Here is a 16163-nt window from a genome sequence, read left to right on the forward strand (position 1 = left end):
CAAGAACTGCAACACTTCCCGATGTTTAGTATACTCAGTGTATAGTGCACTACTTTTGAACTAGGGCTCTGGTCTAAAGTAGTGCACTATGTAGGGAATAGGGCTCTGGTCTAAAGTAGTGCACTATGTAGGGAATAGGGCTCTGGTCTAAAGTAGTGCACTATGTAGGGAATAGGGCTCTGGTCTATAGTAGTGCACTATGTAGGGAATAGGGTAGCATTTGGTAAACAGACAGTGTATTTTTTTTCTCAGAGAAGGAGACAGAAGAGAGTTGGGTAAAAGAAAGACCTCTCTTAGATGAGTATATGACCCGTTGATCTGGCTCTAGCTTCATGGGACTGTACTGTGCCTTGTTGAATGCTTAAGGTGAGGTGGTGTGTTGACGCAGTTACAGTGTAGACGAGGGAATTACCCTGCGACCAGTGAGTAATGTTCTCCCAACGTTCCAGTAACATTCCAACCGCAAAGTTACGGCAACGTAGGGAAGATTTGTTGTTTACAAGGAGAGAAGACAACAGGAGTCAGAAATGAGGCAGAAGCAGTCCAAGCAAGGTTAGGAGTTCAAGAGTTTCTTGGTTTTATTCTCTTTATGCATTTTTTTTTTTAAATCACCATCTCAGTGTTTTCTAAAACCAAGGAACAAAGAAAGTTATTCCAAAGATATCCAAATGTAGAGATATTAATACAAGGATGTTTGTTTCCCCCAAGTAGTACAGAGAGACAGCTATGTCACAATATTCCAAAAGATTGACCAGAAAGATGTTTGGAAGAAGAGAACAGAATCAGAACAGATGGAACGGAACAGGCAGGGTTCCGTAGTGGAATGCGGAAGTCAGAGCAGGCAGTTGGAGTCAAGAGTTAAAATTAAACAAAATAAAAAAAGCGTTTTTATTTACAGCAAGTTTGTTTGTTTAGAAGCATCCTTTAACCCCAATGTTAAAACACTAAGAAACAAAACCCATGACATCAGCTGGGCTAGGTTACCACCCTATTTAGTCACAGGCCCTGGTCAAATATATCCAATTTATCACTCCCATCATTTAACTTTGAATTCAAAATACTTTCAGATGGTTATTGCAGAACATCACCTGCTGCCGCACTCAATTGATGAAAATAATAATTGTTCTGTGACTATCTTCTTTTGAACATTTTGTAAAAACACTGTTTCTACCACTTTGTTTGACTGTACCACTTGTTATCAGATGTTAAACGCTGTATTTATGTATTCCCGCTGAAGTTAAACTGATTGATGCCTAACAACACCGTTGCACACTTCCCTGTTCCAAAGTCTTTGGCAGAGAACAAAAATAAAATCAAACTACTTTAGGACTTCATGCCAACGTAGTTGAGGAACAAACAGAGGTCGACTAGCTAATGAAAAACAGTTCAGCTCTATGTTTCATTAAAAAAGGAAAAATAAATCAAATTGACAAAAACAGTGAAGCTATAGCTGGTCCGTAAGTGGACGTAGAGATGGCACAGAGGTCCATAGGTCTACCAAAGAGACAGGAGGAAGTTGATTTAGGACATCAGAGGAAGTGGCTGTACTGTACAGTAGCTCATGCTTTTTAACAGGACTGCACAGCACCATGAGGGGACCAATAGGAGACTATCAAGCTCCGAATGCAGACAGCATTCTAGAACGCCCCCAAGAACTACGCAGCATTCTAAAACGCCCAAGAGCATATTCTAGAACGCGTACATACGTTCTAGAACGTTCTGGTCACAACCGAAAAGCATGCAGAATATAATGAGCATTGAGCAATGATGACCGGAGAAGACAGTCAGTTGTAACCATAGAATTACAATGGGTTTTGATGATAATTCAATGGGTCTAGCTCTTCCTCTCCCTACCTACTATTAGGGACAGTTACCAATGGCCCCTGATTCAACCAAAGCACCGCTGGTGTGGTCGTGAAGAAGATGTCTTTATCAGTAAACACTGAATGACTGCAATCAAAAAAGGTTTGAAATATAGACATAGAAACACGTAATCACTAGAATGTCTATCAATAAATGACATTTTTCAAAAAGTCTAGTACAGTAATTCTAGGTATAGTTCAGTGAGAACGTTGAAGGGACAGGGTTGATGAAACCCTTGTTTAGAACTGAAGCCAGAATGTGTTTGTGGCACGATGACGCAAGACCAGACCAAAAAATATCCAGTCCGAAAAAAAAGTGAGGGTATTGAAACGTTTGAAAGATTAAAAAAAAAGGAAAATAATTTACAGAAACATATAAATTCTGAATCCCAATAATCATCATTGCACTAGTCCCTCTGGGTTCAACGTACGATCACAACGTTCCAATAACTCCTCGGTTTCCCAGAAATCGCGCATGGAAGATTCCCGAAGTGGAATTTTGCTTCCCTATTTTAACATAAATAAACGAATACAAAAAAAAAAGACAGAAACTCAACAAGCAAAATGAGAGAGCATGACGTAAAACACGACAACAACTACAAAGAAATCACTTTACTGTAAGAAGGGAAAGTTGTTTTTTTACATTAAGATATCATCGTAATAATAATATAACATTTAATCCTCGCTCACAAGTAACAACAAAGCAGGTGTTTGTCTCTTGTTCCGTCCATCAGTCCTTCGGTATTCTCATCACATTTTAAAACCACTTCATCCGTCCCTTCGCATTACGCACACAGTAAACCATGACGACCCCCACCTTCACAGACTAACGCAGTGGACCTTCCTTGACCATGCCTATAGCAGCCACACAACACCCACTTCCATATCACTGTAACCTCGTGCCACCGTAGAAACAACAGCTGGAACAAGTACTGCCCTGCACATCTAGCCACTGAATTACATCTAACCTACATCTCCCACAGAAGATATAAGGACAAAAGGCTTCCGTTTCAGACCAGATTTAACCCTTTAAGGAATACGGAGTTATGGACATACTGTAATCATGCCATTATTTTTAAATCGACAGATTCTAATGAATTATAACACAATGGGCCGCTGATAAATTCTTATGGTACTATCAAATTCTGGAATATAAACTACTGTAAAAATGCTGAATAGAACTATAATATAATGATCTAAACTACTGTAAAAATGCTGAATAGAACACTATAATATAATGATCTAAACTACTGTAAAATGCTGAATAGAACTATAATATAATGATCTAAACTACTGTAAAAATGCTGAATAGAACACTATAATATAATGATCTAAACTACTGTAAAAATGCTGAATAGGACACTGTAGAATAATATTGTAAAGACTCTGTGGAAGCTTAGGTCCTTACTGGTAAGAGAGGGAGGAAGAGGAAAGGTAATACATGGACAGGAAGGCCTACACTAAGAAAAAAAGGGTTCTTTGGCTATGTCCACAGGAGAACCTTTTTTGGTTCCAGGTAGAACTATTTTGGGTTCCATGTAGAAACCTCTGTGGAAAGGGTTCTATACGGAACTCAAAAGGGTTCTACCTGGAACCAAAAAGGGTTCTTGAAAGGGATTTCCTATGGGGACCGCCAAAGAGACATTAATGGTTCTAAATAGCACCTTTTTGTTCCCCCTCTAAGAGTGTACAAGAGGCAGGAGTGTTGAGCAGTATAGCGAGTAAACGGCCTGACAGTGAGAACCACAGACAAGACTATTAGGAGCAGCCAGATACACTGTGTTTCACTCAGTTTATAATATGAATGGTGTGGAAAGCAGAGAGCGATGTGGTTAAAAGACCTGGATGTAGACACCAGGTTGGCAAGAAGAGAAGCACGTTGTTGGACAGATAAAATGACGTTGTTCTGCGCTACGGTCAGTAGGCCCTTGTTTCTCTCACCTCGCTCATTTTCTCTTCACACACACACACACACTCCCAGTAGATGTTGCTCTTAGACACAGATCTAGAATCAGCTTTACCCTCTACAAATCATAACCCTAACCACTTACGGTAACAATGCAACACTGACTCCAGACCAGTTTATCTAAGGGCAACTTCATCCTACTACTCTGCCCTGTATGATATGCCTCTCCATGCCCAGTTAGTAGTGGCTAAGCTGTATTCCAAATTGCACCCTATTCCCTATGTAAAAGTAGTGCACTACATAGGGAATAGGGTACCAATAGGCCTCTGGGATGTATCCTGCCTCAGTGGCGCCCCCTAGCAGTAGTCTATGGTGAGGCAGATGAACTCCTGAATACATTTCCTGTACTGATGTTCAGTTGGGGAGCTGCTGGGGTATTGACCTGGCTGACCAAACGGACCCTCCGCCTCGCGCATCTCCTCGTTCATCCGTGCTAACCGCAACCTGGGAGAGAGAGGGAGAGCGTGATGGAGGAAAAGGAGAGGGTGGGGGAGAGGTAGGAGAAGGGGGGGTAGGTTTGGAGAGGTAGGAAAAATATATAGAAGAGAAACAGAAAACAGAATAATATTAACAAAAGTTTGGGTAACATTTTATATTGACATTTTAGTCATTTAGTGAGGCTGGGGGGGGGGGGGGATGCTGGGGGATTATTTAAGATAGTTTTAGAAGAGGTATCAGATGTTTTCGGTGAAGACTTACAGTGTAACAATATCGGCGTTAGCGGCCTGGACAGCCATGCTCAGAGGGTCGTGACCTTCCTCATCCACCTCCGTCTGACAAGCCCCTCTCTTCAGGAACAGACACACCTGACTAAAGAGAGAGAGAGAGAGAGAGAGAGAGAGAGAGAGAGAGAGAGAGAGAGAGAGAGAGAGAGAGAGAGAGAGAGAGAGAGAGAGAGAGAGAGAGAGAGAGAGAGAGAGAGAGAGAGAGAGAGAGAGAGAGAGAGAGAGAGAGAGAGAGAGAGAGAGAGAGAGAGAGAGAGAGAGAGAGAGAGAGAGAGAGAGAGAGAGAGAGAGAGAGAGAGAGAGAGAGAGAGAGAGAGAGAGAGAGAAAACCAGCTTAGCCAGGGAAGCTGAAATCCATTGTACCCCAATTTTTATACCTCATGCTAATCTACAGGAATGTTTCCTTTTTACCCTCATGCTAATCTACAGGAATGTTTCCTTTTTACCCTCATGCTAATCTACAGGAATGTTTCCTTTTTACCCCATGCTAATCTACAGGAATTTTTCCTTTTTACCCCATGCTAATCTACAGGAATGTTTCCTTTTTACCCCCATGCTAATCTACAGGAATGTTTCCTTTTTACCCCCATGCTAATCTACAGGAATGTTTCCTTTTTACCCCATGCTAATCTACAGGAATGTTTCCTTTTTACCCTCATGCTAATCTACAGGAATGTTTCCTTTTTACCCCATGCTAATCTACAGGAATGTTTCCTTTTTACACCATGCTAATCTAAAGGAATGTTTCGCTAGCACAGACTGAAATATGTTCTGGGATTCATCCGATAACATTGAGGAGTGTACCACGTCAGTCACCGGCTTCATTAATAAGTGCATCGACGACGTTGTTCCCACCGTGACCGTACGTACATATCCCAACCAGAAGCCATGGATTATAGGCAATATCTGCAATGAGAAACAGGCTAGAGCTGCCACTTTCAGGGAGCGGGACACTAATCCGGACTGATGCATCAAGTCAGTAACCAAAAGGACCCTGAACAGCTTCTACCCCCAATCCACAAGACTGCTAAATAGTTAGTTAAATAGTTAACCAATAGCTACCCCGACTATCTGCATTGAACCCCCTTTGCACTAACTATTTTGACTCATCACATACATTGCTTATTATCTATCCTGTTGCCTAGTCACTTTACCCCTAGATATATGTACACATCTACCTGAATGACCTTGTTCCCCTGCACGTCAACTCAGTACTGGTACCCCGTGTATATAACCACGTTATCGTTACTCATTGTGGATTTATTCCTCATGTTATTTTTCTTTCTATTATTGCTCTATTTTCTTTCTCTCTGTATTGTTGGAAAGGACCCGTAAGTAAGAAATTCACTGTTGTTTATGACGCATGTTACAAATAACATTTGATTTGAAAAAAAGTAGGTAGAGTGGTATAAGGGGTTAGAGATGAATGAATGTCTCTTACCCTGTATGTCCCAGGTAGGTAGCGTGGTGTAGGGGTTAGGGATGAATTAATTAATGAATGTCTCTTACCCTGTATGTCCCAGGTAGGTAGCGTGGTGTAGGGGTTAGGGATGAATGAATGTCTCTTACCCTGTATGTCCCAGGTAGGTAGCGTGGTGTAGGGGTCCTCTCCCCTTCATGTCCCTCTGGTTCACATCAGCCCCATTCTGCAGCAGGAACTCACACGCTATTAGAGAGCCCTGACAAAGAGGAGAGAGAATGAGTGGAGGAGGGAAGAGGGAGAGAGTGGTGGGGGGAGGAGAGTGTTGGGGGAGGGAAGAAGGAGAGAGAGTGGTGGGGGGAGGAGAGTGTTGGGGGAGGGAAGAAGGAGAGAGAGTGGTGGGGGGAGGAGAGTGTTGGGGGAGGGAAGAAGGAGAGAGAGTGGTGGGGGGAGGAGAGTGTTGGGGGAGAGAAGAAGGAGAGAGAGTGGTGGGGGGAGGAGAGTGTTGGGGGAGAGAAGAAGGAGAGAGAGTGGTGGGGGGAGGAGAGTGTTGGGGGAAGAGGGAGAGAGTGGTTGTGTGAGGAGAGTGGTGGGGGAGGGAAGAAGGAGAGAGAGTGGTGGGGGGAGGAGAGTGTTGGGGGAAGAGGGAGAGAGTGGTTGTGTGAGGAGAGTGTTGGGGGAGGGAAGAAGGAGAGAGAGTGGTGGGGGGAGGAGAGTGTTGGGGGAAGAGGGAGAGAGTGGTGGGGGGAGGAGAGTGTTGGGGGAGGGAAGAAGGAGAGAGAGTGGTGGGGGGAGGAGAGTGTTGGGGGAAGAGGGAGAGAGTGGTTGTGTGAGGAGAGTGTTGGGGGAGGGAAGGAGAGAGAGTGGTGGGGGGAGGAGAGTGTTGGGGGAAGAGGGAGAGAGAGAGTGGTTGTGTGAGGAGAGTGGTGGGGGAGGGAAGAAGGAGAGAGAGAGTTGTTGTGTGAGGAGAGTGGTGGGGGAGGGAAGAAGGAGAGAGAGAGTGATGGGGGAGGAGAGTGTTGGGGGAGGGAAGAGGGAGAGAGAGAGTGGTTATGTGAGGAGAGTGGTGGGGGAGGGAAGAAGGAGAGAGAGAGTGATGGGGGAGGAGAGTGTTGGGGGAGGGAAGAAGGAGAGAGAGAGTGATGGGGGAGGAGAGTGTATAGTGTGAGAGTGTATAGTGTGTATACTGCCTGTATAGTGTGTGTATCTATAGCGTGTATCTCACCCCTGCCTGTATAGTGTGTGTGTCTATAGTGTGTATCTCACCCCTGCCTGTATAGTGTGTGTATCTATAGCGTGTATCTCACCCCTGCCTGTATAGTGTGTGTATCTATAGCGTGTATCTCACCCCTGCCTGTATAGTGTGTGTGTCTATAGTGTGTATCTCACCCCTGCCTGTATAGTGTGTGTATCTATAGCGTGTATCTCACCCCTGCCTGTATAGTGTGTGTATCTATAGTGTGTATCTCACCCCTGCCTGTATAGTGTGTGTATCTATAGCGTGTATCTCACCCCTGCCTGTATAGTGTGTGTGTCTATAGTGTGTATCTCACCCCTGCCTGTATAGTGTGTGTATCTATAGCGTGTATCTCACCCCTGCCTGTATAGTGTGTGTATCTATAGCGTGTATCTCACCCCTGCCTGTATAGTGTGTATCTCACCCCTGCCTGTATAGTGTGTGTGTCTATAGTGTGTATCTCACCCCTGCCTGTATAGTGTGTGTATCTATAGTGTGTATCTCACCCCTGCCTGTATAGTGTGTGTGTCTATAGTGTGTATCTCACCCCTGCCTGTATAGTGTGTGTGTCTATAGTGTGTATCTCACCCCTGCCTGTATAGTGTGTGTATCTATAGCGTGTATCTCACCCCTGCCTGTATAGTGTGTGTATCTATAGCGTGTATCTCACCCCTGCCTGTATAGTGTGTGTATCTATAGCGTGTATCTCACCCCTGCCTGTATAGTGTGTGTATCTATAGCGTGTATCTCACCCCTGCATGTATAGTATGTATCTGTAGCGTGTATCTCACCCCTGCCTGTATAGTGTGTGTATCTATAGCGTGTATCTCACCCCTGTCTGTATAGTGTGTGTATCTATAGCGTGTATCTCACCCCTGCCTGTATAGTGTGTGTATCTATAGTGTGTATCTCACCCCTGCCTGTATAGTGTGTGTATCTATAGTGTGTATCTCACCCCTGCCTGTATAGTGTGTGTATCTATAGCGTGTATCTCACCCCTGCCTGTATAGTGTGTGTGTCTATAGTGTGTATCTCACCCCTGCCACGGCCTGTATAGTGTGTGTATCTATAGTGTGTATCTCACCCCTGCCTGTATAGTGTGTGTGTCTATAGTGTGTTTCTCACCCCTGCCTGTATAGTGTGTGTGTCTATAGTGTGTATCTCACCCCTGCCTGTATAGTGTGTATCTCACCCCTGCCTGTATAGTGTGTGTGTCTATAGTGTGTATCTCACCCCTGCCTGTATAGTGTGTGTATCTATAGTGTGTATCTCACCCCTGCCTGTATAGTGTGTGTGTCTATAGTGTGTATCTCACCCCTGCCTGTATAGTGTGTGTATCTATAGTGTGTATCTCACCCCTGCCACGGCCTGTATAGTGTGTGTATCTATAGTGTGTATCTCACCCCTGCCTGTATAGTGTGTGTGTCTATAGTGTGTATCTCACCCCTGCCTGTATAGTGTGTGTGTCTATAGTGTGTATCTCACCCCTGCCTGTATAGTGTGTATCTCACCCCTGCCTGTATAGTGTGTGTATCTATAGTGTGTATCTCACCCCTGCCTGTATAGTGTGTATCTCACCCCTGCCTGTATAGTGTGTGTATATATAGTGTGTATCTCACCCCTGCCTGTATAGTGTGTGTATCTATAGTGTGTATCTCACCCCTGCCTGTATAGTGTGTGTATCTATAGTGTGTATCTCACCCCTGCCTGTATAGTGTGTATCTCAACCCTGCCTGTATAGTGTGTATCTCACCCCTGCCTGTATAGTGTGTGTATCTATAGTGTGTATCTCACCCCTGCCTGTATAGTGTGTATCTCACCCCTGCCTGTATAGTGTGTGTATCTATAGTCTGTATCTCACCCCTGCCTGTATAGCGTGTGTGTCTATAGTGTGTATCTCACCCCTGCCTGTATAGTGTGTGTGTCTATAGTGTGTATCTCACCCCTGTCTGTATAGTGTGTGTCTATAGTGTGTATCTCACCCCTGCCTGTATAGTGTATGTATCTATAGTGTGTATCTCACCCCTGCCTGTATAGTGTGTGTCTATAGTGTGTATCTCACCCCTGCCACGGCCTGTATAGTGTGTGTATATATAGTGTGTATCTCACCCCTGCCTGTATAGTGTGTGTATCTATAGTGTGTATCTCACCCCTGCCTGTATAGTGTGTATCTATAGTGTGTATCTCACCCCTGCCTGTATAGTGTGTGTATCTATAGTGTGTATCTCACCCCTGCCTGTATAGTGTGTGTATCTATAGCGTGTATCTCACCCCTGCCTGTATAGTGTGTATCTCACCCCTGCCTGTTTAGTGTGTATCTCACCCCTGCCTGTATAGTGTGTGTATCTATAGCGTGTATCTCACCCCTGCCTGTATAGTGTGTGTATCTATAGCGTGTATCTCACCCCTGCCTGTATAGTGTGTATCTCACCCCTGCCTGTATAGTGTGTGTATCTATAGTGTGTATCTCACCCCTGCCTGTATAGTGTGTGTGTCTATAGTGTGTATCTCACCCCTGTCTGTATAGTGTGTGTATCTATAGTGTGTATCTCACCCCTGCCTGTATAGTGTGTGTATCTATAGTGTGTATCTCACCCCTGCCTGTATAGTGTGTGTTTCTATAGTGTGTATCTCACCCCTGCCTGTATAGTGTGTGTATCTATAGTGTGTATCTCACCCCTGTCTGTATAGTGTGTATCTATAGTGTGTATCTCACCCCTGTCTGTATAGTGTGTATCTATAGTGTGTATCTCACCCCTGCCTGTATAGTGTGTATCTCACCCCTGCCTGTATAGTGTGTGTGTCTATAGTGTGTATCTCACCCCTGCCTGTATAGTGTGTGTATCTATAGTGTGTATCACACCCCTGCCTGTATAGTGTGTGTGTCTATAGTGTGTATCTCACCCCTGCCTGTATAGTGTGTGTGTCTATAGTGTGTATCTCACCCCTGCCTGTATAGTGTGTGTATCTATAGCGTGTATCTCACCCCTGCCTGTATAGTGTGTGTATCTATAGCGTGTATCTCACCCCTGCCTGTATAGTGTGTGTATCCATAGCGTGTATCTCACCCCTGCCTGTATAGTGTGTATCTATAGCGTGTATCTCACCCCTGCCTGTATAGTGTGTGTATCTATAGCGTGTATCTCACCCCTGCCTGTATAGTGTGTGTATCTATAGTGTGTATCTCACCAGTGCATGTATAGTATGTATCTATAGCGTGTATCTCACCAGTGCATGTATAGTATGTATCTATAGCGTGTATCTCACCCCTGCCTGTATAGTGTGTGTATCTATAGCGTGTATCTCACCCCTGTCTGTATAGTGTGTGTATCTATAGCGTGTATCTCACCCCTGCCTGTATAGTGTGTGTATCTATAGTGTGTATCTCACCCCTGCCTGTATAGTGTGTGTATCTATAGTGTGTATCTCACCCTTGCCTGTATAGTGTGTGTATCTATAGCGTGTATCTCACCCCTGCCTGTATAGTGTGTGTGTCTATAGTGTGTATCTCACCCCTGCCACGGCCTGTATAGTGTGTGTATCTATAGTGTGTATCTCACCCCTGCCTGTATAGTGTGTGTGTCTATAGTGTGTATCTCACCCCTGCCTGTATAGTGTGTGTGTCTATAGTGTGTATCTCACCCCTGCCTGTATAGTGTGTATCTCACCCCTGCCTGTATAGTGTGTGTGTCTATAGTGTGTATCTCACCCCTGCCTGTATAGTGTGTGTATCTATAGTGTGTATCTCACCCCTGCCTGTATAGTGTGTGTGTCTATAGTGTGTATCTCACCCCTGCCTGTATAGTGTGTGTATCTATAGTGTGTATCTCACCCCTGCCACGGCCTGTATAGTGTGTGTATCTATAGTGTGTATCTCACCCCTGCCTGTATAGTGTGTGTGTCTATAGTGTGTATCTCACCCCTGCCTGTATAGTGTGTGTGTCTATAGTGTGTATCTCACCCCTGCCTGTATAGTGTGTATCTCACCCCTGCCTGTATAGTGTGTATCTCACCCCTGCCTGTATAGTGTGTGTATCTATAGTGTGTATCTCACCCCTGCCTGTATAGTGTGTATCTCACCCCTGCCTGTATAGTGTGTGTATATATAGTGTGTATCTCACCCCTGCCTGTATAGTGTGTGTATCTATAGTGTGTATCTCACCCCTGCCTTTATAGTGTGTGTATCTATAGTGTGTATCTCACCCCTGCCTGTATAGTGTGTATCTCACCCCTGCCTGTATAGTGTGTATCTCACCCCTGCCTGTATAGTGTGTGTATCTATAGTGTGTATCTCACCCCTGCCTGTATAGTGTGTATCTCACCCCTGCCTGTATAGTGTGTGTATCTATAGTGTGTATCTCACCCCTGCCTGTATAGCGTGTGTGTCTATAGTGTGTATCTCACCCCTGCCTGTATAGTGTGTGTGTCTATAGTGTGTATCTCACCCCTGTCTGTATAGTGTGTGTCTATAGTGTGTATCTCACCCCTGCCTGTATAGTGTATGTATCTATAGTGTGTATCTCACCCCTGCCTGTATAGTGTATGTATCTATAGTGTGTATCTCACCCCTGCCTGTATAGTGTGTATCTATAGTGTGTATCTCACCCCTGCCTGTATAGTGTGTGTCTATAGTGTGTATCTCACCCCTGCCACGGCCTGTATAGTGTGTGTATATATAGTGTGTATCTCACCCCTGCCTGTATAGTGTGTGTATCTATAGTGTGTATCTCACCCCTGCCTGTATAGTGTGTGTATCTATAGTGTGTATCTCACCCCTGCCTGTATAGTGTGTGTATCTATAGCGTGTATCTCACCCCTGCCTGTATAGTGTGTATCTCACCCCTGCCTGTATAGTGTGTATCTCACCCCTGCCTGTATAGTGTGTGTATCTATAGCGTGTATCTCACCCCTGCCTGTATAGTGTGTGTATCTATAGCGTGTATCTCACCCCTGCCTGTATAGTGTGTATCTCACCCCTGCCTGTATAGTGTGTGTATCTATAGTGTGTATCTCACCCCTGCCTGTATAGTGTGTGTGTCTATAGTGTGTATCTCACCCCTGTCTGTATAGTGTGTGTATCTATAGTGTGTATCTCACCCCTGCCTGTATAGTGTGTGTATCTATAGTGTGTATCTCACCCCTGCCTGTATAGTGTGTGTTTCTATAGTGTGTATCTCACCCCTGTCTGTATAGTGTGTATCTATAGTGTGTATCTCACCCCTGCCTGTATAGTGTGTGTATCTATAGTGTGTATCTCACCCCTGTCTGTATAGTGTGTGTATCTATAGTGTGTATCTCACCCCTGCCTGTATAGTGTGTGTATCTATAGTGTGTATCTCACCCCTGCCTGTATAGTGTGTGTATCTATAGCGTGTATCTCACCCCTGCCTGTATAGTGTGTGTATCTATAGCGTGTATCTCACCCCTGCCTGTATAGTGTGTGTATCTATAGTGTGTATCTCACCCCTGCCTGTATAGTGTGTGTATCTATAGTGTGTATCTCACCCCTGCCTGTATAGTGTGTGTATCTATAGTGTGTATCTCACCCCTGCCTGTATAGTGTGTGTATCTATAGCGTGTATCTCACCCCTGCCTGTATAGTGTGTGTATCTATAGCGTGTATCTCACCCCTGCCTGTATAGTGTGTGTGTCTATAGTGTGTATCTCACCCCTGCCTGTATAGTGTGTGTATCTATAGTGTGTATCTCACCCCTGCCTGTATAGTGTGTGTGTCTATAGTGTGTATCTCACCCCTGCCTGTATAGTGTGTGTATCTATAGCGTGTATCTCACCCCTGCCTGTATAGTGTGTGTATCTATAGCGTGTATCTCACCCCTGCCTGTATAGTGTGTATCTCACCCCTGCCTGTATAGTGTGTGTGTCTATAGTGTGTATCTCACCCCTGCCTGTATAGTGTGTGTATCTATAGTGTGTATCTCACCCCTGCCTGTATAGTGTGTGTGTCTATAGTGTGTATCTCACCCCTGCCTGTATAGTGTGTGTGTCTATAGTGTGTATCTCACCCCTGCCTGTATAGTGTGTGTATCTATAGCGTGTATCTCACCCCTGCCTGTATAGTGTGTATCTCACCCCTGCCTGTATAGTGTGTGTGTCTATAGTGTGTATCTCACCCCTGCCTGTATAGTGTGTGTATCTATAGTGTGTATCTCACCCCTGCCTGTATAGTGTGTGTGTCTATAGTGTGTATCTCACCCCTGCCTGTATAGTGTGTATCTATAGCGTGTATCTCACCCCTGCCTGTATAGTGTGTGTATCTATAGCGTGTATCTCACCCCTGCCTGTATAGTGTGTATCTATAGCGTGTATCTCACCCCTGCCTGTATAGTGTGTGTATCTATAGCGTGTATCTCACCCCTGTCTGTATAGTGTGTGTATCTATAGCGTGTATCTCACCCCTGCCTGTATAGTGTGTGTATCTATAGTGTGTATCTCACCCCTGCCTGTATAGTGTGTGTATCTATAGTGTGTATCTCACCCCTGCCTGTATAGTGTGTGTATCTATAGCGTGTATCTCACCCCTGTCTGTATAGTGTGTGTATCTATAGCGTGTATCTCACCCCTGTCTGTATAGTGTGTGTATCTATAGCGTGTATCTCACCCCTGTCTGTATAGTGTGTGTATCTATAGCGTGTATCTCACCCCTGTCTGTATAGTGTGTGTATCTATAGCGTGTATCTCACCCCTGCCTGTATAGTGTGTGTATCTATAGCGTGTATCTCACCCCTGTCTGTATAGTGTGTGTATCTATAGCGTGTATCTCACCCCTGTCTGTATAGTGTGTGTATCTATAGCGTGTATCTCACCCCTGTCTGTATAGTGTGTGTATCTATAGTGTGTATCTCACCCCTGCCTGTATAGTGTGTGTATCTATAGCGTGTATCTCACCCCTGTCTGTATAGTGTGTGTATCTATAGCGTGTATCTCACCCCTGTCTGTATAGTGTGTGTATCTATAGCGTGTATCTCACCCCTGTCTGTATAGTGTGTGTATCTATAGCGTGTATCTCACCCCTGTCTGTATAGTGTGTGTATCTATAGCGTGTATCTCACCCCTGCCTGTATAGTGTGTGTATCTGTAGCGTGTATCTCACCCCTGCCTGTATAGTGTGTGTATCTATAGCGTGTATCTCACCCCTGTCTGTATAGTGTGTGTATCTATAGCGTGTATCTCACCCCTGTCTGTATAGTGTGTGTATCTATAGCGTGTATCTCACCCCTGCCACGGCCTGTATGAGCGGGGTCTTTCCCTCCTCATCGCTGGCAGAGTGGACGTCTGCCCCGTGCGCCAGCGCCTCGGCCATGAGTGGCAGGTTGTGTAGCCGTGACGACCGGTAGAGCAACGACCCCGGGGTGAGGGGCTCCTCAGGGTCTGATCCCGCCTCCTGCTCTATCTCCACCTCGCCACTAGACTCCTCCTCTTCTGACTCACCCTCACACTCTACTGGGGCGAGGGGGAGAGAGGGAGAAGGAGAGAGTGTGGGGGGGAGGTGGAGAATGAGTGTGGGGGGAGGTGTTGAATGAGTGTGGGGGGAGGTGGAGAATGAGTGTGGGGGGAGGGGAGGTGGAGAATGAGTGTGGGGGGAGGGGAGGTGGAGAATGAGTGTGGGGGGAGGTGGAGAATGAGTGTGGGGGGAGGTGGAGAATGAGTGTGGGGGGAGGTGGAGAATGAGTGTGGGGGGAGGTGGAGAATGGGTTTGGTGGGGAGGTGGAGAATGAGTGTGGGGGGAGGTGGAGAATGGGTTTGGTGGGGAGGTGGAGAATGAGTGTGGGGGGAGGTGGAGAATGAGTGTGGGGGGTAGGTGGAGAATGAGTGTGGTGGGAAGGTGGAGAATGAGTGTGGTGGGGAGGTGGAGAATGAGTGTGGTGGGGAGGTGGTGAATGAGGAGTGTGGGGGGGAGGTGGAGAATGAGGAGTGTGGGGGGAGGTGGAGAATGAGTGTGTGGGGGGAGGTGGAGAATGAGTGTGTGGGGGGAGGTGGAGAATGAGTGTGTGGTGGGGAGGTGGAGAATGAGTGTGCGGTGGGGAGGTGGAGAATGAGTGTGGAGGGGAGGTGTAGAATTAGTGTGGAGGGGAGGTGGAGAATGAGTGTGGAGGGGAGGTGGAGAATGAGTGTGGGTGGGAGGTGGAGAATGAGTGTGGTGGGGAGGTGGAGAATGAGTGTGGTGGGGAGGTGGAGAATGAGTGTGGTGGGGAGGTGGAGAATGAGTGTGGTGGGGAGGTGGAGAATGAGTGTGGAGGGGAGGTGGAGAATGAGGGAGAGGAGGGTTAGTCTGGCTACTACAGTTTGACAAAGTCCTGAAATACAACTAACGCTGAACCTTTGAAAGTACACAGTCTGTAAATTCTGACGTGCACACACACAATTTATCTACAGATAGCTAGGTGGGACAACCACATATCACAGTCATAGTCAGTACATTCATCTACAGATAGCTAGGTGGGACAACCACAAATCACAGTCATAGTCAGTACATTCATCTACAGATAGCTAGGTGAGACAACCACATATCACAGTCAGTACATTCATCTACAGATAGCTAGGTGGGACAACCACATATCACAGTCAGTACATTCATCTACAGATAGCTAGGTGGGACAACCACATATCACAGTCAGTACATTCATCTTCAGATAGCTAGGTGGGACAACCACATATCATAGTCAGTACATTCATCTCCAGATAGCTAGGTGGGACAACCACATATCACAGTCATAGTCAGTACATTCATCTTCAGATAGCTGGGTGGGACAACCACATATCACAGTCATAGTCAGTACATTCATCTTCAGATAGCTGGGTGGGACAACCACATATCACAGTCATAGTCAGTACATTCATCTTCAGATAGCTAGGTGGGACAACCACATATCACAGTCATAGTCAGTACATTTATCTTCAGATAGCTAGGTGGGACAACCACATATCACAGTCA

At 45.6% G+C, this 16163-nt stretch overlaps 1 protein-coding gene across 1 annotated transcript in view; it reads right to left on the minus strand.

The window, feature by feature from the left end:
* Positions 1 to 548: 548 nt before the first annotated feature.
* Positions 549 to 16163, minus strand: part of LOC129815785 (arf-GAP with coiled-coil, ANK repeat and PH domain-containing protein 3-like) — a 110026-nt gene continuing 94411 nt past the window's right edge. Inside the window, exons 20-23 of the mRNA XM_055869905.1 lie at positions 14445 to 14671; positions 6123 to 6232; positions 4528 to 4638; positions 549 to 4272 (exon numbers count right to left, since the gene is read on the minus strand). Of these exons, the coding sequence (XP_055725880.1) occupies positions 4125 to 4272; positions 4528 to 4638; positions 6123 to 6232; positions 14445 to 14671 (596 nt within the window). The 3' untranslated portion in view covers positions 549 to 4124. The remainder of the gene's footprint in view (positions 4273 to 4527; positions 4639 to 6122; positions 6233 to 14444; positions 14672 to 16163) is intronic.

This window comes from Salvelinus fontinalis, chromosome 18 (assembly GCF_029448725.1).
Source record: "Salvelinus fontinalis isolate EN_2023a chromosome 18, ASM2944872v1, whole genome shotgun sequence".
In the NCBI taxonomy this organism is placed as follows: domain Eukaryota; kingdom Metazoa; phylum Chordata; class Actinopteri; order Salmoniformes; family Salmonidae; genus Salvelinus; species Salvelinus fontinalis.